Source organism: Nomascus leucogenys, chromosome 7b, assembly GCF_006542625.1.
Source record: "Nomascus leucogenys isolate Asia chromosome 7b, Asia_NLE_v1, whole genome shotgun sequence".
NCBI lineage: Eukaryota > Metazoa > Chordata > Mammalia > Primates > Hylobatidae > Nomascus > Nomascus leucogenys.
The window spans coordinates 58,775,353-58,800,204 of record NC_044387.1 but is presented as its reverse complement, the minus strand read 5'-3'; the positions used below and the strand labels follow the sequence as shown (position 1 = coordinate 58,800,204).

At 44.7% G+C, this 24,852-nt stretch overlaps 1 protein-coding gene across 13 annotated transcripts in view; it reads right to left on the bottom strand.

Annotated features, from left to right (window-relative positions):
* The window catches only part of SFI1 (SFI1 centrin binding protein), a 127,235-nt gene that overhangs the window by 61,543 nt on the left and 40,840 nt on the right, over positions 1 to 24,852 (bottom strand). For 12 of the 13 annotated variants that reach the window (XR_004031016.1, XM_030816134.1, XM_030816139.1 and 9 more), the window contains 2 exons: positions 9,342 to 9,452; positions 5,073 to 5,167 (listed from right to left, as the gene is read on the bottom strand). Coding sequence is in view for 12 of the 13 variants with exons in the window: in XM_030816134.1 (XP_030671994.1) it covers positions 5,073 to 5,167; positions 9,342 to 9,452 (206 nt within the window). In the remaining variant the exon portion in view is untranslated. Of the gene's footprint in view, positions 1 to 5,072; positions 5,168 to 9,341; positions 9,453 to 17,579; positions 18,060 to 24,852 lie in introns of those variants that run through there. The other variant, XM_030816143.1, reaches the window with a different exon arrangement.

The window sequence follows — 24,852 nt, the reverse complement described above, 5'->3', positions numbered from 1 at the left end:
TATAAAAAAACATACCACTAACATCATATTTAATTAAAAGCTGAATGCTTTTCCCTTAAGACCAGGAACAATACAAGGATGTGTCCACTATTACCACTCCTATTCAATATCATAGGGAAGCCCTAGCTAGTACAATAAAAAAATGAATAGAGGGCCGGGCGTGGTGGCTCACGCCTGTAATCCCAGCACTTTGGTAGGCCGAGGCAGGTGGATCAGAGGTCAGGAGATGGAGACCATCCTGGCTAACACGGTGAAACCCCCTCTCTACTAAAAATTCAAAAAATCAGCCGGGCGTGGTGGCGAGCGCCTGTAGTCTCAGCTACTTGGGAGACTGAGGCAGGAGAATGGCGTGAACCCGGGAGGCGGAGCTTGCAGTGAGCTGAGATGGTGCCACAGCACTCCAGCCTAGGCGACAGAGTGAGACTTCGTTTAAAAAAAAAAAAGAAAAAAAAAAAGAACTTAAGGAAGGAATAAAACTGCCCCTATTCACAGACAATTTGACTGTCTACATAGAAAACCCCATGGAATTTACAAAAAAGCTGTTAGAAATAATACATGAGCCGGGCACGGTGGCTCACGCCGTTAATCCCAGCACTTTGGGATGTCGAGATGGGCGGATCACGAGGTCAGGAGATCGAGACCAACTTGGCTAACATGGTGAAACCCCGTCTCTACTAAAAAATACAAAAAATTAGCCGGGAGTGGTGGCAGGCGCCTGTAGTCCCAGCTACTAGGAGGCTGAGGCAGGAGAATGGCGTGAACCTGGGAGGCGGAGCTTGCAGTGAGCCGAGATCACGCCACTGCACTCCAGCCTGGGCGATAGAGAGAGACTCCGTTTCAAAAAAAAAGAAATAATAAATTAACTTAGCAAGGTTGCAGGATATACAAGATCCATATGTAAAACTACAGATTGTTTAGAAGAAAACATAAGAGGAAATCTTTGTGACCTTGGGTTAAGGCAAAGTTCTTAGAGATGACATCTAAGATATGATATCAAAAAATATAATCCAGCTGGGCACAGCGGCTCATGACTGTAATCCCAGGGCTTTGGGAAGCCGAAGTGGGAGAACTGCTTGAAGCCAGGAGTTTCAGACCAGCCTGAGCAACAAAGCAAGACCGCCATCTCTATAAAAAATAAAAAACTTAGCCAGGTATGGTGGGGCATTGCCCGTAGTCCCAGCTACTTGGGAGGCTGAGGTCGGAGCCTAGGAGTTCCAGGCTGCAACGAGCCATCTTCACACCACTGCACTCCAACCTGGGCAACAGTGGGACTCTCACACACACACACAAAAAAACCCCATAATCCATAAAAATAAAAATAGATTGGACTTCATCAAAATTAAAAACTTTTCCTCTGCAAAAGATACTGTTAAGACAATGAAAAGACAAGTCACAGACTGGGAGAAAACACAGCAAATCATGCTTTGACAAAATGCTTGTAACAATACATATTTTTAAAAACTAGGCTTGGCTTGGTGGCTCACCTCTGTAGTCCCAGCACTTTGGGAGGCTGAGGCGGGTGGATCCCCTGAGGTCAGGAGTTCCAGATCAGCCTGGCCAACATGGTGAAACCCTGTCTCAACTAAAAAAAAAAATACAAAAATTATCTGGGCATGGTAGCACACCATGTAGTCCCAGCTACTCAGGAGGCTAAGGTGGAAGAATCGCTTAAACCCGGGAGGTCGAGGTTGCAGTGAGCCGAAATTGTGCCAGTGCACTCCAGTCTGGGCAACAGAGTGAGACTCCGTGTCAAAAAAAACCAAACCAAACAAACCAAAAACAAAAAACTTTCAAATCTCAACAAGAACACAAACAACCCAATTTAAAAGGACAAAAGATCATAAACAGATACTTCAACAAACAGATATGAACAGCAGATAAGCACAGGAAAAGACACTCAACATCACTAATTATCAGAGAAATGCAAACTAAAACCACAATGAGATATCATCTTACACTAGTCAGAATGACTATTATTAAAAAGTTAGGGCCAGGCGTGGTGGCTCACGCTTGTAATCCCAGCAGTTTGGGAGGCCGAGGCGGGTGGATCATGAGGTCAGGAGATCGAGACCACGGTGAAACCTCGTCTCTACTAAAAATACAAAAAAATTAGCCGAGTGTGGTGGCGGGTGCCTGTAGTCCCAGCTACTCGGAGAGGCTGAGGCAGGAGAATGGCGTGAACCCGGGAGGCGGAGCTTGCAGTGAGCCGAGATTGCGCCACTGTACTCCAGCCTGGGCGACAGGGTGAGACTCCGTCTCAAAAAAAAAAAAGTTAGGTTGGGTGTGGTGGCTCATGCCAGTAATCCTAGCACTTTGGGAGGCTGAGGAAGGAGAATCACTGGAGCCCAGGGGTCCAAGACCAGCTTGGGCAACATAGCTAGACCCTGTCTCTACAAAATATAAAAAGTTAGCCAGGTGTGGTGGCACATGCCTATGGTCCCAGCTACTCAGGAGTCTGAGGTGGGAGGATCACTTGGCCCAGGAAGTCAAGGCTGCAGTGAGCTATGACCAAGCCACTGCACTCCAGCCTGGGTGACACAGCAAGACATCCCGTCTTTAAAAAAAAAAAAAAGTTTAACAACTGATGTTGGCATGGACACAGAGAAAGGGAACACTTAACACACTGGTGGTGGGAATATAAATTAGTTGAACCTCTATGGAAAACAGTATGGAGATTTCTCAAAGAACTAAAAACAGAACCACCATTCGACCCAGCAACCCCACTAGGGGGAATCTACCCAAAGGAAGAGAAATTATTATATTAAAAAGACACCTGCTCTCATATGTTCACTGCAGCACTATTCTCAACAGCAAAGTCATGGAATCAACCTCCGCATCCATCAACGGATATAGAAAATATACACCACAGCCGGGCGTAGTGGCTCATGCCTGTAATCCCAGTACTTTGGGAGGCGGAGGCAGGCAGATCACTGAGGTCAGGAGTTTGAGACCAGCCTGGCCAATATAATGAAACCTTGTCTCTACTAAAAATACAAAAATTAGTTGGGCATGGTGGCATACGCCTGTAGTCCCAGGTATTTGAGAGGCTGAGGCAGGAGCAACTCTTGAACCCAGGAGGTGGAGGCTGCAGTGAACCGAGATCACGCCACTGCACTCCAGCCTGGGTGACAGAGTGAGACAGTCTCAAATAAAAAAAAAAAGAAAGAAAATATACACCATGGAATACCACCCAGCCATAAAAAAGAATGAAATTATGTCCTTTGCACCAACATGGATGGAGCTAGAGGCCATTATCCTAAGTGAACTAACTCAGAAACAGAAAATCAAATACCACATATTCTCACTTATAAACAGGAGCTAAACAGTTGGTACACACGGACATAAAGGTGGAGATAATAGACACTGGGGACCCCAAAAGAGGGGAAGGGAGGGTGGAAGAGGGACAAGGGTTGTAAAATTACCTATCATGTACAATGTTCACTATTTGGGTAGTGGATACTCAAATCTCCACCATTATGCAGTATACCCATGTAACAATAATTTTTAAAAACCCACAATTAAATGCCTGTATACACCTATTAGTATGGCCAAAGAAAAAATTTTAATGACAATACAAAGAGCTCAAGAGGATGCAGAGCAAGTAGAACTCTCATGAATTACTGGTGGGAATGCAAAATGGCACAGCCACGATAAAAAACTTTGCCAGTTTCTTACAGAATTAAACTTAAGGCCAGGCATGGTGGCTCACACCTGTATTGCCAGCACTTTGGGAGAGCGAGGCAGGTGGATTGCTTTAGTCCAGGAGTTTGAAATCAGCCTGGGAAACGTGGCGAAAGCCGATCTCTACCAAAAATACAAAAAATTAGCTGTATGTGGTAGTGTGTAACAAAGTCTTAGAACTGAACATCGAAAAGAATGAATCTTACTAAATGTATTAAAAAAATAAGCAACAACAAACAGCATAAGTTACTACTGAAACAGTGCATTTGGTGCAGTAATCATGAGGCTTGGGTAAGAGCTTCTCATACTTTGGGAATACAGACAGGGGAAAGACCACCGGGCTGGGGGAAATCAAGGAAAGCTACGAATTTAAATGGGCCTGAAGGAAGAACTACAAGGGACAAAGATGGAAAGATAAGGAAGTGCACATCCAGTGTGTCAACAGCAGAGGGTGTAAAGCAGAAGAGACGAAGACGTTGTATGACATACCAAGCAGGGTTGACTTTACGTAAAGGAGTGTCATGATCTTATCTATGTCTTACCACTCTTGTAAGCTACGTGTACAATGAGAAAGAGGAAAAAATAAATGAGGGAGACTAATGAAGTGGTACTTACAACACTCTGGGAAAAAGATGACGATTACTCTCAGGCAGTAGCAATGCAAAGATGATTGCAAGTGATGCCTCAGAGGGCCGTCTTAAAAGATTAGGTAAGTGATGGCATGAGGCATGAGGAATGGACACCATTCCTAAGTAAGTCTTCTTAGACAGGAAGAGTCAAAGGAACAGCAGGTGTAAGTGGTAGGGGAGTTGACAGGTTGTACTTGTGACTTGCAGAGTTTGAGGTACCTTTAGGACATTCTGCTGCTAATGCAGTCTGTATTATCATTTTGAAACTCTATGTCTTTTTCCCTTAGACTCTCCACGTGTTTCTGGGCTCAATTCACAGAAAAACCAGACTCTGACCAGACCTAAAGTGGCCACAGTATCACTAAGGGACAACTTGAGCAAAGCAGATCAGAAAAGAGCACTGCAGCTCTGCTCCAGAGTCTCTGGGCAACTTGACACAGCAAGATAGATGGCAGCCCCAGGTGGCACAAGAGAGTCACAGCCAGCCCACTGAACCAGCAGGCCAGGAACAGCCAGTTCATACAAATTCTGATTAAATGAGTTTTAAGGGCTTAAACCATGCCATATGGAGAAAACCATAGGAATCAATAAAAAAGGTGCCCACTCAGAGATCACAGTTTTTGAAAAATATGAAAGAGAATCAAACAAATCTTCCTTTGACCTAGAGTTATTCTCTCTCTGAGACAATGTGTTTGTCCTTCCTATGACCTTCTGCAAAGTAAATGTGGGCATCTTCTTCAGACATGGACTTCTTTTTCTCACCATGAACCTCGGCTCTAATGTACTTGTTCCTCAACTCCTGCTGCTGACGCACGAAGGTCTTCCAGGTCTGGAACATCAGGTTATACAGGTAATACCTGAGGAGCCAAAAAAAGTAAATGGCATTTCTTTAAAATAACAGGCTGGGTGCGGTGGCTCACACCTGTAATCCTAGCACTTAGGGAGGACGAGGCAAGGAGTTCAAGACCAGCCTGGCCGATGTGGTGAAACCCCATCTCTACTAAAAATACAAAAATTAGCCAGGTGTGGTGGCGCACGCCTGTAATCCCACCTACTCCGGAGGCTGAGGCAAGAGAATTGCGTGAACCCAGGAGGTGGAGGTTGCAGTGAGCCGAGATCGCATGCCACTGCACTCCAGCCTGGACAACAGAGCAAGACTCTGTCTCAAGAAACAAACAAACAAACAAACAAACAACAACAACAAAACAACTCCTAACCCAACACACCAAGTCTGTTCTATACTCAGAAGAAATTAACATGGACGCTTCTGATAAAAAAAAAAAAGCCATATCTGCACCAAAGCTAAAATTTCATTTCCTACAATCACAATGAACTCTTTTCTCTTTGAAGAAGAGTCATTCTCCATACCTTAAAGTGTCACTGAGGAAGAAAAGGCTTGACTTCTCCAAGAATAAGTTCACTTTCATCATCCACAAATTCACGATGTTTGGGCCAGGCACAGTGGCTCACGCCTGTAATCTCAGCACTCTGGGAGGCCGAGGCAGGCAGATCACCTGAGGTTGGGAGTTCGAGACCAGCCTGGTCAATGTGGTGAAACCCCGTCTTTACTAAAAATATAAAAATTAGCTACACGTAGTGGCATGTGCCTGTAGTCTCAGCTACTCAGGAGGCTGAGGAAGGAGGGAGGCTGAGGCAGGAGAATGGCTTGAACCCGGGAGGCGGTGGTTGCAGTGAGCTGAGATTGTTCCACTGCCTCCAGCCTAGGTGACACCAAGACTGTCTCAAATTAAAAAAAAAAAAATCCATGATGTTTAGAATGACAATCTTGTTTTTTTTTTTTTTTTTTAACACAGGGTCTCACTCTGTCACCTAGGCTGGAGTGCAGTAATGTGAACACGGCTCACTGTAGCCTTGAGCCCTCCCCTGGGCTCAGGTACTCCTCCCACCTTGGCCTCCGAGTAGCTGGGACTACAGGAATGCACCACCACTCCTGGCTAATTTTTGTAGAGGGGGATTTTGCCATGTTCCCCAGGCTGGTCTCGAACTCCTGGGCTCAAGTGATCCTCTTGCCCCGGCCTCCCAAAGTGCTAGGATTACAGGCGTGAGCTACCATGCCTGGCCGAGAGTCACATCTTAATTATCTTAACTATCCACACTATAAAAAACATCACTTCTCGTTTGCACTACAACATGCTCATTGACACTTTTCCTTCTTCGTGATACATACACTATACATCTTAAGACCTTCATCTCTTCATATTTTCCTAGTTTTAAATATTTTATTAACATTCATTTAAAAAAGAATTTTTTTTTTTTTTGAGACAGAGTCTCACTCTGTCGTCCAGACTGGAGTGCAGTGACATGATCTTGGCCCACTGCAACCTCCGACTCCTGGGTTCAAGCAATTCTTCTGCCTCAGCCTCCCGAGTGGCTGGGATTACAGGCACATGCCACCATGCCCAGCTAATTTTTTTTTTTTTTTTTTTTTTTTTTGGAGACGTTGTCTTGCTTTGTTGCCCAGGCTGAGGTACAGTGGTATGATCTCGACTCACTGCAGTCTCCGCCTCCTGGGTTCAATGAATTTTCCTGTCTCAACCTCCCGAGTAGCTAGGACTACAGGCACATGTCGCCATGCCCGGCTAATTTTTTTTTTTTTTGTATTTTAGTTGAGATGGGGTTTCAGTGGGTTGTCCAGGCTGGAGTTTTTTAATAGAGACAAGGTTTCACCAATGTTGGCCAAGCTGGTCTCGAACTCCTAACCTCAAGTGATCCACCTGCCTCATCCTCCCAAAGTACTGGGATTATAGGAGTGAGCCACCACACTCGGCCTTCCCCATATATTCAGTACTGCAATTCCTAGGCCTTGATTTCATATTCTATCTGCTTATTAAAATAACTCAGTGAGTCTATGAAATATCCATAAACCAGAACTCTTGCTCCAAAGAACCTAGATAAATGACTACAATAAGGGTGAATACCATTTTAAATATACAATCTATAACAAATGACATTCAGGTTTTAAAAAAAAAAGGTCTGAAAATGTGTATTTGATATAATAATTCTCAACTGTTACTTTCCCCTTCACTTATCCCTGGGAATGTGAATGTCAAGGGTGAAGAGGTTTTTCCTTTCTTTCCTTCTTTTGTGTGTGTGTGTGTGACAGGATCTAGCTCTGTTGCCCAGGCTGGAGTGAGTGGCGCAATCTCTGCCTCCTGGGCTCAAGCAATCCTCCTGCCTCAGCCTCCCAAGTAGTTGAGACTACAGGCGCACACCACTACACCCTGCTGGTATTCTGTACTTTTTGGTAGAGATGGGGTTACATCATGTTGCTAAGGCTGGTCTCAAACTCTTGCACTTAAGCGATCCACCTGCCTCAGCATTCCGAAGTGCTGTGATTACAGGCATGAGTCACTGTGCCTGGCCTCTATTTTCTTAATATTCTATTTTGGGCATATATTTTCCCCCATAATCAATGTAAATTAAAACAATTTATTAATTTTTTTTTGAGATGGAGTCTCGCTCCACTGTTGCCCAGGCTGGAGTGTAGTGGCGCAATCTTGGCTCACTGCAAGCTCCGCCTCCTGGGTTCATGCCATTCTCCTGCCTCAGCCTCCTGAGTAGCTGGGAATACAGGTGCCTGCCACCACGCCCAGCTAATTTTGTTTTTTGTGTTTTTTAGTAGAGACATGGTTTCACCATGTTAGCCAGGATGGTCTCGATCTCCTGACCTCGTGATCCACCCACCTCGCCCTCCCAAAGTGCTAGGATTACAGGCGTGAGCCACCGCGCCTGGCCACAATTTATTATTTTTAAAACAGGGCTGGGTGTGGTGGTTCATGCCTGTAATCCCAGCACTTTGGGAGGCCAAGGTGGGAGGATCACCTGAGGTCAAGAGATTGAGACCAGATTGACCAACATGGAGAAACCTCATCTCTACTAAAAATACAAAATTAGCTGGGCGTGGTGGCACATGCCTGTAATCGCAGCTACTAGGGAGGCTGAGGCAGGAGAATCACTTGAACCCAGGGGGTGGAGGTTGCAGAGAGCCAAGATGGCGCCACTGCACTCCAGCCTGGGCAACAAGAGCGAAATTCCATCTCCAAAAAAAAAAAAAAAACAGGCCAGGCACAGTGGGTCATGCCTGTAATCACAGCACTTCGGGAGGCCAAGGGAGGCGGATCACCTGAAGTCAGGAGTTCGAGACCAGCCCAGCCATGATGTAACCCTGTCTCTACTAAAAGTACAAAAATTAGCCGGGCGTGCCGGGCGCGGTGGCTCACGCCTGTAATCCCAGCACTTTGGGAGGCGGAGGCGGGTGGATCACGAGGTCAGGAGATCGAGACCATCCTGGCTAACACAGTGAAACCCTGTCTCTACTAAAAATACGAAAAATTAGCCGGGCGAGATGGCAGGCGCCTGTAGTCCCAGCTACTCGGGAGGCTGAGGCAGGAGAATGGCGTGAACCCCGGGGGGCGGAGCCTGCAGTGAGCCGAGATTGCGCCGCTGCACTCCAGCCCGGGCAACAGCGAGACTGTCTGAAAAAAAAAAAAAAAAAAAAAAAAAAAACATTTGCCGGGCGTGATGGCACATGCCTGTAATCCCAATTACTCGGGAGACTGAGGCAGTAGAATCGCTTGAACCTAGGAGGCGGAGGTTGCAGTGAGCCAAGATCGTGCCACTGCACTCCAGCTTGGGCAACAGAGTGATACTCTGTCTCAAAACAAAAGAAAACAAACAAAAAAAAAACCCAGAATACTTTCAGAATGAGAAATTATATAGAAATGAAAATCAGTAGGAAAATCCCATTCAAAGTATTAGCATAACCAACACATAATGGTTACCTGAATTAGAGGTGTGGGAGGTGTGTGTGTGTGTCTGTGTGCATGTGCCCAGCATGTGCATGCATGCTTGGCTTTAATCTGGAACTCTGATCTTGCTAACTCTAAAAAGGATTTGAAGAAAAACCAAAAGTGACCCAAAGTTTGCTTCTTTTGACCATAAACATGCCAACAAATAATCATCTGATAATGTGCATCAGTAAAACTGAAGGAGTATAACATGAAACCTGACCTGTAGTGACAGTCAGCTCGAACACAGAGTTTCCACTCGTGATGGAAAACCCACCACTCTTCTTTCCATTCTTCGAAGACCTTCCGTAGTAATCGCTGCTCATAGTAAAATCTAGGGCAAAAAAAAAAAAATCATATATATATGATGATGTTGGAGCTAACATCTCTTCCCAAATCACATATTCTTGCCGTCTCATGAAAAAGTACAGCCAGGCGCAGTGGCTCACACCTGTAATCCCAGCACTTTGGGAGGCTGAGGTGGGTGGATCACAAGGTCAGGAGATCGAGACCATCCTGGCTAACGTGGTGAAACCCCATCTCCACTAAAAAAAAAAAAAAAAAAAGTAAACACTGGTCAGGCACAGTGCCTCACGCCTGTAATCCCAGTACTTTGGGAGGCCAAGGCGGGTGGATCACAAGGTCAAGAGATCGAGACCATCCTGGCCAACATGGTAAAACCGCATCTCTACTAAAAATGCAAAAATTACCTGGGCATGGTGGCACGCACCTATAGTCCCCGCTACTGAGGAGGCTGAGGCAGGAGAACTGCTTGAACCTGGGAGGCAGAGGTTGCAGTGAGCCGAAACTGCACCACTGCACTCCAGCCTGGTGACAGAGCAAGACTCCGTCTCAAAGAAAAAAAAGTAAACACCAAGATAGATTAAAAATAGAGGCCAGGCATGGTGGCTCATGCCTGTAATCCCAACACTTTCAGAGGTCAAGGTGGGAGGACTGCTTGAGGCCAGGAGTTCAAGACCAACCTGGGCAACATAGCAAGACTCCATCTAGGGCTGGATGTGGTGGCTTATGCCTGTAATGCCAGCACTTTGGGAGGCTGAGATAGTTGGACTGCTGGAGTTCAGGACCAGGCTGGGTGACATGGTGAAACTCAATCTCTACAAAAAATAAAAAATTAGCCAGGCATAGTGGGGGCATGCTCTTGTAGTCCCAGCTACCTGGGAGGCTGAGGTGGGAAGATCGCTTGAGCCCAGGAGGCAGAGGTTCCAGTGAACTGCGATTGTGCCACTGCACTCCAGCCTGGGCGAGAGTAAGAGCCTGTCTCATATACATTAAAAAAAAAAAAAAAAAAAAAAAAAAGCTGGACACGGTGGCTCACACCTGCAATCCCAGCACTTTGGGAGGCCAAGGCAGGCGGATCACAAGGTCAGGAGTTCGAAACCAGCCTGGCCAGCATAGTAAAACCCCATCTCTACTAAAAATACAAAAATTAGCCGGGCATGGTGGTGCACGCCTGTAGTCCCAGCTACTCGGGACACTGAGACAGGAGAATCACTTGAACCTGGGAGGCAGAGGTTGTGGTGAGCCGAGCTCGAGCCACTGCACTCCAACATGGGCAACAAAGTGAGACTTCATCTCAAAATAAAATAAAATAAAATAAAAGACTCCATCTCTACCCAAAAAATAAAAATAAAAAAATGTGTGACGATGTCTTACTATATTACCCAAGCTGTTCTCAAACTCTTGGGCTCAAGCGATCCTCTCACCTGAGCCTCCCAAAGTGCTGGGATTACAGACATGAGCCATTGTACCCAGCTCTACAAATTTTTTTTTTTTTCTTTTTTTTGAGACGGAGTTTTGCTCGTTGCCCATGTTGGATAGCAATGGTGTGATCTCGGTTCATCGCAACCTCTGCCTCCCGGCTTCAAGCGATTTCCCTGCCTCAGCCTCCTGAGTAGCGGGATTACAGGCATGTGCCACCATGCCCAGCTAATTTTGTATTTTTAATAGAGATGGGGTTTCTCCATGTTGGTCAGGCTGGTCTCAAACTCCTGACCTCAGGTGATCTGCCTGCCTCGGCCTCCCAAAGTGCTGGGATTATAGGCCTGAATCACCACATCCAGCCCCCGCTAAATTTTTTTAGTTAGCCAAGTATGGAGGCACGCACCTGTGGTCCCAGCTATTCCAGAGGCTTAGGTGGGAGGATTGCTTCAGCCCCAGAGGTCAAGGCTGTAGTGAGCCGTGAATGTGCCACTGCACTCCGGTCTGGGCAACAGAGCAAGACCCTATCTCTTAAACAATCAAAAAAACTTAAAAAGAGGGAAAATAGATATATTTGGCTTTTTCAGGTCAGAATCTCAGAGCTACTTAAACTAGAAATGAGGTTTAAAAATTTCTAATATTGATTTTACTGATTAAAGATGTTAAAGTAAAACAAAAATCTGACTTTTTTTGGAGACGGGGTCTCGCTCTGTTGCCCAGGCTGGAATGCGGTGGTACAGTCATGGCTCACTGCAGCCTTAACATCCTAGGCTCAAGTGATCCTTCCACCTCAGCCTCCCAAATAGCTGTGACTACAGACATGCTCCACTACTATGCCTGGCTAATTTTCTATTTTTTGTAGAGGCAGGGTTTCACTATGTTACCCTAGCTAGTCTTGAACTCCTGAGCTCAGGTGATCCTCCTCCATTGGTCTCCCAAAATCTGACTTTTCAAATACCATGAAGTGAATTGAAAATTATTATTTTTAATTTTTTTCATTCACCAGAATGAAAAATATTTTACTTACTAAAAAGTAGTAATGTCTTGCCGGGCGCGGTGGCTCACGCTTGTAATCCCAGCACTTTGGGAGGCCGAGGCGGGTGGATCACGAGGTCAGGAGATCGAGACCACGGTGAAACCCCGTCTCTACTAAAAATACAAAAACAGCCGGGCGTGGTGGCGGGCGCCTGTAGTCCCAGCTACTCAGAGAGGCTGAGGCAGGAGAATGGCGTGAACCCGGGAGGCGGAGCTTGCAGTGAGCCGAGATCGCGCCACTGCACTCCAGCCTGGGCGACAGAGCGAGACTCCGTCTCAAAAAAAAAAAAAAAAAGTAGTAATGTCTTATTTACAAACATAGGAAATTAAACTTATAAAATAAGTAAATGCCTAATAATATTCCTAGTACTTAACAGGAACATAAGATATTAATTTAGCTGAAATCTGAAGAGGGGAGTTATAACAGCAGCAAAAAGATGAGTAAGAGAAATTTGTCAGGAAAAAGGTAATAAGGAACACAGAAGAACAGTGACGGATGGTGTTGATTTAAAAAAAATTTTTTTTGAGACAGTCTTGCTCTATCACCCAAGCTGGAGTGCAGTGGCATGATCTCTGCTCACTGTAATCTCCACCTCATGCATTCAAGTTATTCTCGTGCCTCAGTCTCTCGAGTAGCTGTAACTCGAGGCACACACCACCCAAACGAGCTAATTTTTTGTATTTCGGTAGAGATGGGTTTTCGCCATGTTGCCCAGGCTGGTCTCGCACTCCTGAGCTCAGACAATCTGCCTACCTTGGCCTCCCAAAGTGCTGGGATTATAAGCATGAGCCACCACACTGGCCTGTCAATCACTTTAAATTTCTTTTCATGGTTCTGCAGGTTACTAACATGTCGCTCCTCCTAACCCCCTCATAGTTTAGTATTTTTTTTTTCTTTTTTTTGAGATGGAGTCTCGCTCTGTCGCCCAGGCTGGAGTGCAGTGGCGCAATCTTGGCTCACTGCAAGCTCCGCCTCCCAGTTTCAAAGGATTCTCCTGCCTCAGCCTCCAGAGTAGCTGGGACTACAGGCACGTGCCACCATGCCCAGCTAATTTTTGTACTTTTAGTAAAGATGGGGTTTTGCCATGATGGCCAGGCTGGTCTCGAACTCCTGAGCTCGGGTGGTCCACTGGCCTCAGCCTCCCAAAGTGCTGGGATTACAGGCGTGAGCCACCGCGCTCAATTCCACTCACGGTTTTTAAAAACTAGCTTATGAAGACATACATAAGGTAATTCACCTCACTATTGCTTATAATAATAATAAGAGAAGAGTGAAACACCACAAATACCCATCAAAAGAGGACAGGTTAATACAATCCAATCAATGCCATGCGCTCATTTTCTATGAACGAAGCAGAGCTAAGGGTACTGAAGGGACAGATGCCTCAGAAAGTGATTAGGTGAAAAAATAAAGTCACTGCATGGTATGTATAATATGGTATCTTTTTAAAAAAATTAGGTCATGCCTGTAATCCCAGCACTTTGGGAGGCCGAGGCGGGCGGATCATGAGGTCAGAAGATCGAGACCATCCTGGCTAACATGGTGAAACCCCATCTCTATTAAAAATACAAAAAATTAGCCATGCGTGGTGGCGGGCACCTGTAGTCCCAGCTACTCGGGAGGCTGAGGCAGGAGAATGGCGTGAACCCGGGAGGCAGAGCTTGCAGTGAGCTGAGATGCGCCACTGCACTCCAGCCTGGGTGACAGAGCAAGACTCCATCTCAAAAAAAAAAAAAAGAAAAAAAATTAAGTCAGGCACAATGGCTCACACGTGTAATCCCAGCACTTTGGGAGGCCAAGGCAGGCAGATCTCTTGAGGTCAGGAGTTTGAGACCAGCCTGGCCAACGTGGCGAAACCCCGTCTCTACCAAAAATACAAAAATTAGCTGGGCGTGGTGGTGCGTGCCTGTAGTCTCAGCTACTTGGGAGGCTGAGGCACAAGAATTGCTTGAACCCAGGAGGTGGAGGTTGGAGTGAGCTGAGATCAGGCCACTGCACTCCAGCCTGGGTGACAGAGTGAGACTCTGTCTCAAAGAATGAATAAATAAATAATAGTATTTATATATATATTTTTGAGACAGAGTTTCCCTCTTGTTGCCCAGTCTAGAGTGCAATGGCATGATCTCAGTTCACTGCAACCTCCGCCTCCTGGGTTCAAGCGGTTCTCCTTCCTAAGCCTCCCATGTAGCTGGGATTACAGACATACACCACCATGCCCAGCTAATTTTTGTATTTTTAGTAGAGATGGGGTTTCACCATGTTGGCCAGGCTGGGCTTGAACTCCTGACCTCAGGTGATCCGCCCGCCTCGGCCTCCCAAAGTGCTGGGATTACAGGCATGTGCCACCATGCCCGGCCTATTTTTATGTATTTATAGCACCCATATGTTGGAATACATCAAATATATATACACACACACACATACATACACATTTGTGTACATATAAACAAGCATGTGTGTATGCATACATAAAGGATTATATCATACATATTAAAAGCCTGAAAAGACTCCAGAATATCAAACTAATGCCAGTGGTTCTCTCTCGGGGGGTGGGGGGTGAGATTATAGGAGACTGGCTCCTAAACTGTACATTTCTTTTTTTTTTTTTTTTTTTTTTAAGAGACAGAGTCTTGCTCTGTCACCCAGGCTGGAGTGCAGTGGCGTGATCTCGGCTCACTGCAAGCTCCGCCTCCCGGGTTCACACCATTCTCCTGCCTCAGCCTCCGGAGTAGTTGGGACTACAGGTGCCCATCACCACGCCCAGCTAATTTTTGTATTTTTAGTAGAGATGGGGTTTCACCATGTTAGCCAGGATGGTCTCGATCTCCTGACCTCGTGATCCGCCCACCTCGGCCTCCTAAAGTGCTGGGATTACAGGCGTGAGCCACCACGCCCGGCCTAAACTGTACATTTCTATAATATTTGAAAGATTGTTGAACAGACTTATTCACAATTTTTTTTTTTTTTTTTTTTTTTGAGATGGAGTCTTGCTCTGTCACCTAGGCTGGAGTGCAGTGGCGCCATCTCGGCTCAATGCAACCTCTGCCTCCTGAGTAACTGGGATTACAGGCACACCTGGCTAATTTTTGTATTTTTAGTACAAACGGGGTTTCATTATGTTAGCCAGGCTGGTCTAGAACTCTTGACCTTGTGATCCGCCTGCCTCGGTCTCCCAAAGTGCTGGGATTACAGGCGCGAGCAACCGCGGCCTGCCTACAATTCTAAAAAACTATAATAAAAAGGAACCATTTGCACATGGTAAAATGAACATATCCATTTACCTCCTTCCATTCCCCACGCTGCATTAAATAACAGCAAATGTATTCAAAAAGGTGTAAGCCTATAAAGACCAAGAGAATAGGAGAAAGGGTGACAGACAAGAGCTGTCAACAAATTTTAGTCAATTTTAGGCAAGAGAGTGGCAGATGAATCACCAGATAAAGGAGAGAACTAAGTGTCTTGTTGTGGGGGGAGAAGGGAGACAAGAAGCACCCAGCTGGTGGCACAGGCCCCAGAAAGGGGTGGAAATGAGAAGCATCAGGAGGCGAGGAGCTGTGGACTGAGATGAAAACACAAGATTGTTTGCAAGCCTATGCGTCAGAAGTGGTTAGGCCCCTGGATCCCATTATTCACTCAAGCAGAGACTCAGGTATATCTCTGGAGAGGTGAGCCAGAGGAGAACTGGACTCCAGAATACTAGGCAAAGCTTGGGAGATGGTCCTAGACCAAAAGTCTACATACTGAACAATGACATCCACCATCCCTTTCCCTGCTTGCAGCCAAGCTTATAATTAACACCTTCGGCTGGACGCAGTGTCATGTCTGTAATCCCAGCACTTTGGGAGGCCAAGGTGGGTGGATCATTTGAGGGCAGTCCGAGACCAGCCTGGCCAACAGGAGACCCCCATCTCTACTAAAAATGCAAAAATTAGCCAGGCCTGGTGGTGCATGCCTATGGTCTCAGCTACTTGGGAGGCTGAAGCAGGCAACTCACATGACTCGAGAGGTGGAGGTTGCAGTGAGCCGAGATCATGCCACTGCACTCCAGCCTGAGTAACAGAGTAAGACTCTGTTAAAAAAAAAAAAAAATTGTAGGTCAGGCGCGGTGGCTCACGCCTGTAATCCCCACACTTTGGGAGGTCGAGGTGGGTGGATCACAAGGTCAAAAGTTCGATACCAGCCTGGCCAAGAGGGTGAAACCCCATCTCTATTAATAACACAAAAATCAGCCAGGCACGGTGGTGGGCACCTGTAATCCCAGCTACTCAGGAGGCTGAGGCAGAAGAATTGCTTGAACCTGGGAGGTGGAGGTTGCAGTGAGTCAACTGCACCACTGCACTCCAGCCTGGGTGACAGAGCAAGACTCCATCTCAAAAATAAAATAAAATAAAATAAAATAAAATAAAATAAAATATAAAATAAAATTAAAATAAAACTAAATTAAAATAAAATAAAATAAAAATAAAATAAAATTAAAATAAAATAAAAATAAATAAATAACAAATAAAAAAATTAAAAAATTACCACCTTCATCTCAATCCCACCCCATGCCAGAAGGAGTTGGAGGGTATCTCTTTTGTCTGGGGAAAACTGATCAACCTAAGGGAAAAGGCCTTCAGAGATGCACACAGCTAGATTCCCTGGTGAAATCTGCCCCAAAAGCCTACAGTGAAGCCTTCAAGTTATAAGTCCTCATGCTTACATATAAAAGCTTCTGGCTGGGTGTGGTGGCTCACATCTGTAATCCCAGCACTTTGGGAAGCCGAGGTAAGGCAGATCACCTGAAGTCAGGAGTTTGAGACCAGCCTGACCAGCATGGTGAAACCCCATCTCTACTAAAAATTCAAAAAGTAGCCAGGCGTGGTGGTGCACGCCTGTAATCCCAGCTACTCTGGAGGCTGAGGCAGGAGAATCACTTTAACCCAGGAGACAGAGGTTGCAGTGAGCTGAGATTATGCCATGCACTCTAGCCTAGGCAACAGAGTGAGACCCTGTCTCAAAAAAAAAAAAAAAAAAAAGGCTTCTAAAATTAGCTTTTTAGGGCCCTGCTCTTAAATATAAACAGACAATAAAGAATCTCTTGACATTTGAGGAAAGGCTCCAACATGACAGTGACCAAAAATACAAAGAAAAAAGGATCTTAGAAGAAACACAGTGTAAGCAGATAAAAATCTTAAACCACATTATCCTCAAAAAATGTTGAGCCTCCAGGATACTATTAAAAAGAAAGGAAACATGCAGAGAACAAAAGAAGCTTTTGGAAATTAAAAAGGGAACATGCAGAGAACAAAAACAAGCTCTTGGAAATTAAAAATATGACAGCAGAAATGAAAAACAAAATCAATAGGTGACACAAAAAGTTGGTTGGTCTTGTAGGCCACAGTAAGGACTCTGGGCTTTTACTTTCAGCAGGAAGCCACTGGAAGTTTGACAGAACGATGTGACTTGATTTACTCAGACTACCTACTGAGAAGATACTGACTAGGGGCAAGACAGGAAGCAGGAGACCAATGAGGAGCCACTGGAGTCACTCGGGGGAGAGATGCTGATGGCTTGGACCGGGTGGTAGCTACTGGAGGTCTGAAAAGTGGCTGGATTCTGAATGCATTTTGAAGGTTGAAGCAACATGATTTTGGCGTTTGGCATTTTAAATTGGGGTGTAAAAGAACAAGAGGTGTGAAGGATGACTTCACCGTTTCTGACCTGAGCACTTGGAAGGATGGAGTTTCCACTAACTGAGAGGGGGAAGATGACGATTTCAGTTTCGGACATACTATTGTGTGACACCCAGTGGAGTTATCACATATGTAAAAGTCCAGAGTTTCAAGGCAGAGGTCTTGGCTGGGCATACCCGTCTGAGAATCACTGTGAGATTTAATGAGATTTCGGTTGTGAGGCAGCTAGAGAAGCAGTGCAAAGACTAGGTGTTGGGATATTTAGATGAGGAAGAATCAACAAAGGAGAGTTAGAAGGGGCAGTCAAACAGGTAGGAGAAAAAACACAAGAGGATGGTAACTAGAACCTGGGAGAAGAAAGGGATTCTAGAAGAAGGAAATGATGAACTCTCTAATGCTACCTGGTAGGTCAAGTTAAAGAAAGTTTAGGAATTCATCATTGATTTTAGCAAATTTAGTGACTTTAACAAAAACAGGAGAAATTCATCATTTGAAACACAGTAGAGGCTGCAGCAGTCAGGGACATTTCTGAAGTGAGGATCTTTGATGCCTAGGTGCTACCCAAGCCATATATGAAGCTACCTTAATATGTGATTGTGCCATTCACAGCAAAGTAGTTAGAAATCAATCTCCTGAAGACCGCTAGAACTGAATACCCACACCCCAATTTCGACCTGCAGGCATTGCCCCATGACTCCCACTAAAACTCATTAAGAAGCTGTGTCCTTAAGGACTGAAGAAAAATTATTCTCTAGAGAAAAATAAAATGGAAATTGTACTTAAAAAAAAAAAAAAAAAAAGGTTAAGGCTGGGAGCAGTGGCTCATGCCTGTAATCCCAGCACTTTGGGAGGCTGAGGCGAGTGGATCATCTGAGGTTAGGAGTTCTAGACCAACCTGACCAACATGGTGAAACCCCGTCTCTACTAAAAATACAAAAAATAGCCGGGCATGGTGGCACATGCCTGTAGTCCCAGCTACTTGGGAGGCTGAGGCAGGAGAATTGCTTGAACCTGGGAGGCGAAAGTTGCAGTGAGCCAAGATCGCGTCATTGCACTCCAGCCTGGGCAACAAGAGCGAAACTGTGTCTCAAAAACAAACAAACAAACAAAAAAACAAAGCTAAAACTTTAAACACATAAAGGCATTATTCTGCAGTTTGTGGTACGATATTATTCCCGCCTAACACTCCTAAAATTGAGAAATAAATAACTCAGTAGAGAAAAAGCCTAAAAACAAAGATCAGGATGCCCAATGTTCCCCCAAGTAACAAACAACCTACTTGATTTTAACAGATTGATATTTGATATTGATAGATATTAGAAAATAACAATCCCTTCACAAGTTTCTAAGTCAATGGAAACACAGTATTAGAATTCTAATTCTGGTAGCTGCTTAGAAAACAAATATTCTCACTCTATCATTCTGTAATTTGCAAAACTGAGGCCTACAGGCATAACTATCCTCAGATCAAACAATTAGCTAGGGCCTGGGTTAGAACCAAAGCTCAGGTCTCCTTAATTCTAGTCCAGTATTCTTTCCTCTACACCCGGCTATCACTGAAGAGCGAAGACGTGAAAAACAGCATAATGCAAATGTTTTAAAGCAGTGTGGCAGTGTTAGCTAGCAGTCACTGGCTAACCCGACACCCACTGCCAAGCCCTTTTTCTCATAAGTATCCACTACAGAGGCCAGAAAGGTTTCTTTCCCAAACTCCTCTGTAGCTAAAGGTGGCCAGTGACAAAGCACTGGCCAATGAGGCAGAAGCAGAATGCAGTGGGGAACTTCCAGGGAAGTTTTCTTTCCTGATAAAGAGATCAAACTGACGCCACTCTTACCCCCACCTTCCTGTGTAAAGCTAGAATAGTCATCCTGCAACTACGAAGTGTTACCTATGAGGATAAAGGGCCAATGTGCTAAGGATGTTGAACTAGAAAGGTACTAGAAGCCTGAGTCTAAAACGACATCACTGTACAGCTGAAGCAATACCAATAACTGCCAATCTCCAGGTGACTTGTTAAAAAAAAGTAAATCCCCTCATGCCTGTAATCCTAACACTTTGGGAGGCAGAGCAGGGAAGATCACTTGAGCGCAGGAGTTCAAGACCAGCCTGGAAAACATAGTGAGACCCTGTTTCTAAAAGTAAAAAAAAGTTAATTAAAAAAAAAAAAAACAGAAAAAAACAAATCTCAATTTGTTTCAGCCACTGTTAGACTTTCTCTTAGAGTCAATGTACTTCTAATATACAATCAGCATTTCCCAAGGACTTGGAAGGCATTATTTGAAAAGAGGTTCCCAGTCAAATATGGCTCAAATACAGATAAATAAAATTGCGTAAAAAATGGATTTTAGGGCCAGGCACGGTGGCACATGCCTGTAATCCCAGCATTTTGGGAGGCCAAGGCAGGTGGATCACTTGAGGTCAGGAGTTTGAGACCACCCTGGCCAACATGGTGAAACCCTGCCTCTACTAAAAACACAAAAAATTAGCAGGGCGTGATGGTGTGCACCTTTAATCCCAGCTACTCAGGAGGCTGAGGCAGGAGAATTGCTTGAGCCCAGAAGGTGGCGGTTGCAGTGAGCCAAAATCGTGCTACTGCACTCCAGCCTGGGCAACAAGAGCAAAACTTCGTCTCAAAAATAAATAAATAAATAAAATGGATTTTAGGAAAATAGTGGAGGTAGCAATACAGTTTTCAATCTTTGGATCCCTGAGTAGCATCTGAGGAACCTAACAACAGGAGAACCCCAAAATAGCCAATGAGCAGTTGTTGGAAGGTACAGAGGCCCAATTTGAGACTAGCAGCTGAAACTATGAGTTTTATCCTCTCCAGCACCAGGGCTCATATAAGAACTGAAACAGCTAGAGCAGTCCAGCCCCTAGGGAATCTCAAAACTGATCTGCCAGGGTACCCTTCTAGGACAGGGCTTCATATGGAGGAGAAACAGCCACGGGTAGAAAAAAATTTAAGCAGGAGAGGGTCAAAAGAGACAAGGAAAAAGAAGATCCAGACCAAGTGTGGTAAGGGAACAAAACCAGGATACCCCATAAAAAAAGTCACTATATTTTTGAACCCTAAACAAAAACAACAGAAGAAGGAGTTCTATGAAATTAGTAAAACTTAACCGAAACTTGACTCACTCTAAAAGTTCAAGATGATAAGGCAGGCGTGGTGGCTTGTGCCTACAGTCTCAGCTACTTGGGAGTCTGAGGCAGAAGGATTAATTGAGCCCAGGAGTTCAAGGCTGCAGTGAGCTATGATCACACCACTGCAGGGCAATACAGCGAGACCTCGTCTCTAAAAAATATATAGACACATAAATTTAAAAATTAAAATTCAGGAAAACTAATTTCACATAAAAATAACCAATAAAATTAGCCGAGCATGGTGGTGCACATCTGTAATCCCAGCCACTTGGCAGGCTGAGGCAGGAGAGGCAGTAGAATCGCTTGAATCTAGGAGGCAGAGGTTGCAGTGAGCCGAGATCGTGCCACTGCACTCCAGCCTGGGCAACAGAGCGAGACACTGTCTCAGCAAAAAGAAAAAAAGAAAAAAAAAAGGCCGGGCGTGGCGGCTCACGCCTGTAATCCAAACACTTTGGGAGCCAAGGGCGGGCGGATCACAAGGTCAGGAGTTCGAGACCAGCCTGACCAACATGGTGAAACGCTGTCTCTACTAAAAATACAAAAATTAGCTGGGTGTGGTAGCACGCATCTGTAATCCCAGCTACTTGGGAGGCTTAGGCAGGAGAATCGCTTGAACCCAGGAGGCAGAGGTTACAGTGAGCCGAGATCGTGCCATTGCACTCCAGCCTGGGCAACAGAACAAGTGACACTCTGTCTCAAAAAAAAAAAAAAAAAAAAGCAATAAAAAAGCATTTGAGGCCGGGCACAGTGGCTCATGCCTGTAATCACGGCACTTTAGGAGGCTGAGTTGGGCAGATCACCTGAGGTCAGGAGTTCGAGACTAGCCTGGCCAACAAGGTGAAACCCTGTCTCTACTAAAAATAAAAAAATTGGCTGGGTGTGGTGCCTGTAGTCACAGCTATGTGGAAGGCTGAGGCAGGAGAATTGCTTGAACCCAGGAGGCGGAGGTTGCACTGAGCTGAGATCATGCCACTGCACTCCAGCCTGGGCAACAGGGTGAGATGTGGTCTCGGGGAAAAAAAAAAGCATTTGAAGTTATATGAGGAAAGAAGATAAGGAGTAGAATAACATGCATATAAACACAAGTATGCCAGAAAGATTTGTTCACAAAAAAGAAAAAAAAAAACCTTGTTTACAATCTCAAAATGAGATAAAAGATTATAAGAAAATAAATTCAAAGCTTCTGAAAACTAAGACAAGCAATGAATCTTCAAAAGAGCAAAAATTAGACTAACAGCTTAGAAATGGAAGCCATAGGAATACCTTTGAGGTGCTGGGAAAAAAACAGCAGCCCAGACTTCCATACCCAGTGAAAATATCCTTCCAAGGTGAAGATGGAATTAGACAGACAAAATCTGAGAGAATTTCTCATCAGCAGACCTACCCGAAAGAAAATACTCTGGGACATTCTGATAGGAGAAGGAAAATTATCACAGATAGAAACCTGGAAATGTGAGAAGAAAGAAAAAAGGCAACAGAAAGGGTAAATATTTGCTGTAATGTTGGGGCAAAAAAAGAAAAACAAATGAAAAAGGAAGGGTAAATAGGGTAAATATGTGAATAAATCTAAATAAATATTGGCTATATAAAATGAGAATAATAGGCTGGGCGCAGTGGCTCAGGCCTGTAATCCCACCACTTTGGGAGGCCGAGGCGGGTAGATCACCTGAGATCAGGAGTTCAAGACCAGCCTGGCCAACATGGTAAAACCTTGTCTCTACAAAAATACAAAAATTAGCTGGGTGTGGTGGCTCGCACCTGTAATCCCAACTACTCAGGAGGCCGAGGCTTGAATCCAGGAGGTGGAGGTTGCAGTGAGATGAGATTGTGCCACTGCACTGCAGCCTGAGCGACAGAGCGAGACTGTCTCAAAAAATAAAATAGAATAAAATGAGAGTAATAATGCTTTATAGATTTAAAAATATACACAAAGAGAGGGAGATGGGCAGAGCTAAAGTATTCTAAGGACTCTGTCTTATCTAGAAAGAGGGTAAAGAACCAATTAACATTAGATTCTGGTAAGTTACAAATATACATTCGTATTTGAATGAAAACACACATTCACATTTGTAACTTATCAGGACAGTCAGTAAAGGAAGAGTAAAAGAGAATATAACTTCTAAGGTAACAGTGGAGAAGTCAATAGAATATGCAATGAATTAAACAAAAAAGAGAGAATTCTGACAATAGCAATTTAGATCAATTCTCCCAATGAACAACAAAAAAAGCAGAGCAAAAAAATTTATTTAAGGCACTAAAGAGCTACCAAGGCAGTGAAGGATGACATGCCCAAGATTCAGGAGAAGAAGGTAAAATAGAGGTGAACAATGCCTAGCACTTGCAGCTGGGACGGGCTACAGCTGAAAACAAGGGGGTAACATGATCAGCTCAGCTGCCCTGCTTGCTTTCGGTCACTTGCTGCTTTTTTTTTTCTTTTTCTTTGAAGCTGAAGGCCACACCACTGAACGCTAAAACTTTTTTTTTTTTTTTTTTTTTTTTGAGACAGATTCTCTTTCTGTTGCTCAGGCTGGAGTGCAGTCGTGTGATCTTGGCTCACTGCAACCTCTGCCTCCTGGGTTCAAGCAATTCTCCTGCTTCAGCCTCCCTAGTAGCTGGGATTACCGGCACCTGCCACCATGCCCGGCTAATTTCTTTGTATTTTCAGTAGAGACAGAGTTTCACCATGTTGGCCAGGTTGGTTTCAAACTCCTGACGTCAAGTAATCCGCCTGCCTTGGCCTCCCAAAGTGCTAGGATTACAGGCGGGAGCCACCACACCCAGCCTGAACACTAAAACTTAACCTTCATTGGCTACTTTGTAGATAACATTCATAGGTCACCATGGCAATGGTCACTTCAGTTATTCTTCAGGAACCTGGGCTAGCTCCTGTACAGTTCAAACTGATAGAGACCACCAACCCTTCAACTGGGCCTGTGAAGGAGCCCAAGAGGGTCTTTTGATGCCTGAGGGTCAAAAACTCCACCTTCGGATCATGTTAATGCCTCTATTTTCTGTACATGTGTCCTATGACATGCCATGAACCCTGACTACACTTGTGCGCAATGAATGTTACTTCATTTTCCCCACTGCCAATCACCTTTCCCCACACCTTAAACCACCCCACTTCCCTAACCCACAAATATCCCTAAGGCTTATCTTTGGGGAGGCCGGTTTGAGACCTATTCTCCCACCTCCTTGCTCAGTGGCCTTGCAAGTAAGTTTTTTCTCTTTTGCAAAACCTGTGTCACAGTGATTGATTTACCACACATGGGCAGAATGGACCTAGACCTGGCCGGTAACACAGCCACATCAGGAGCTTCACTGTAAACATACAAAAAGGAGCAGATGGAACAGCAGGGCCCCTCATAAAGTATAGAAAGAAAAGATTTCAGGGGGGAGGGATAGCATTAGGAGATATACCTAATGCTAAATGACGAGTTAATGGGTGCAGCACACCAACATGGCACATGTATACATATGTAACGAACCTGCACGTTGTGCACATGTACCCTAAAACTTAAAGTATAATAAAAATAAAAAAATAAAAAGATTTCAGAAAACACACACAGGCCAAGTTTGCTTGAGACATTGAATGAAGGAGTCAGACTGTCAAAAAATGAAACAGGAAAGATTACAGGAAGGGAAAGAAAAGGGGAGAGGGGAGCAGGAGGGAACCCAAGACATTTCAGTTTTTAAGAAGTGCTTACATTCTCAAAGGCTGCCAATTCTCCTTTTGAAACATACCTTGCACTGGTCCCTTCTCTCCAGTTCCCCTGCCTTCTGTACGGTGTCCCTGACTCCTGTGACTCTCTTGCAGTCCACTCTCAGCACTGCAGCTAAAGCAATTATAACCCAAAACCACAGCAATCGGCAGCATTGGTCTATACGAAATGAAGCTATGACAGAGGGATTTGCTCCTCGCTAAAATTTCACTTCCTTTGCCAAAGCCAATTTTTTTCCCCAGGTTCTGCACTTGATCAAGCCAATCTGTCACTCTCACCAGTGCCCTGAAAGAGCTCAATTACTTCTCTTGGGCAAACACTTTTCCCAGAGAGATCTTATCTATCTTGGTTTACTTAAGTATGATTCTTTTTTATTCTTATTTTTATTCATTTATTTATTTTTTTTGAAAAAATACATTTTTTTCAAAATTTAT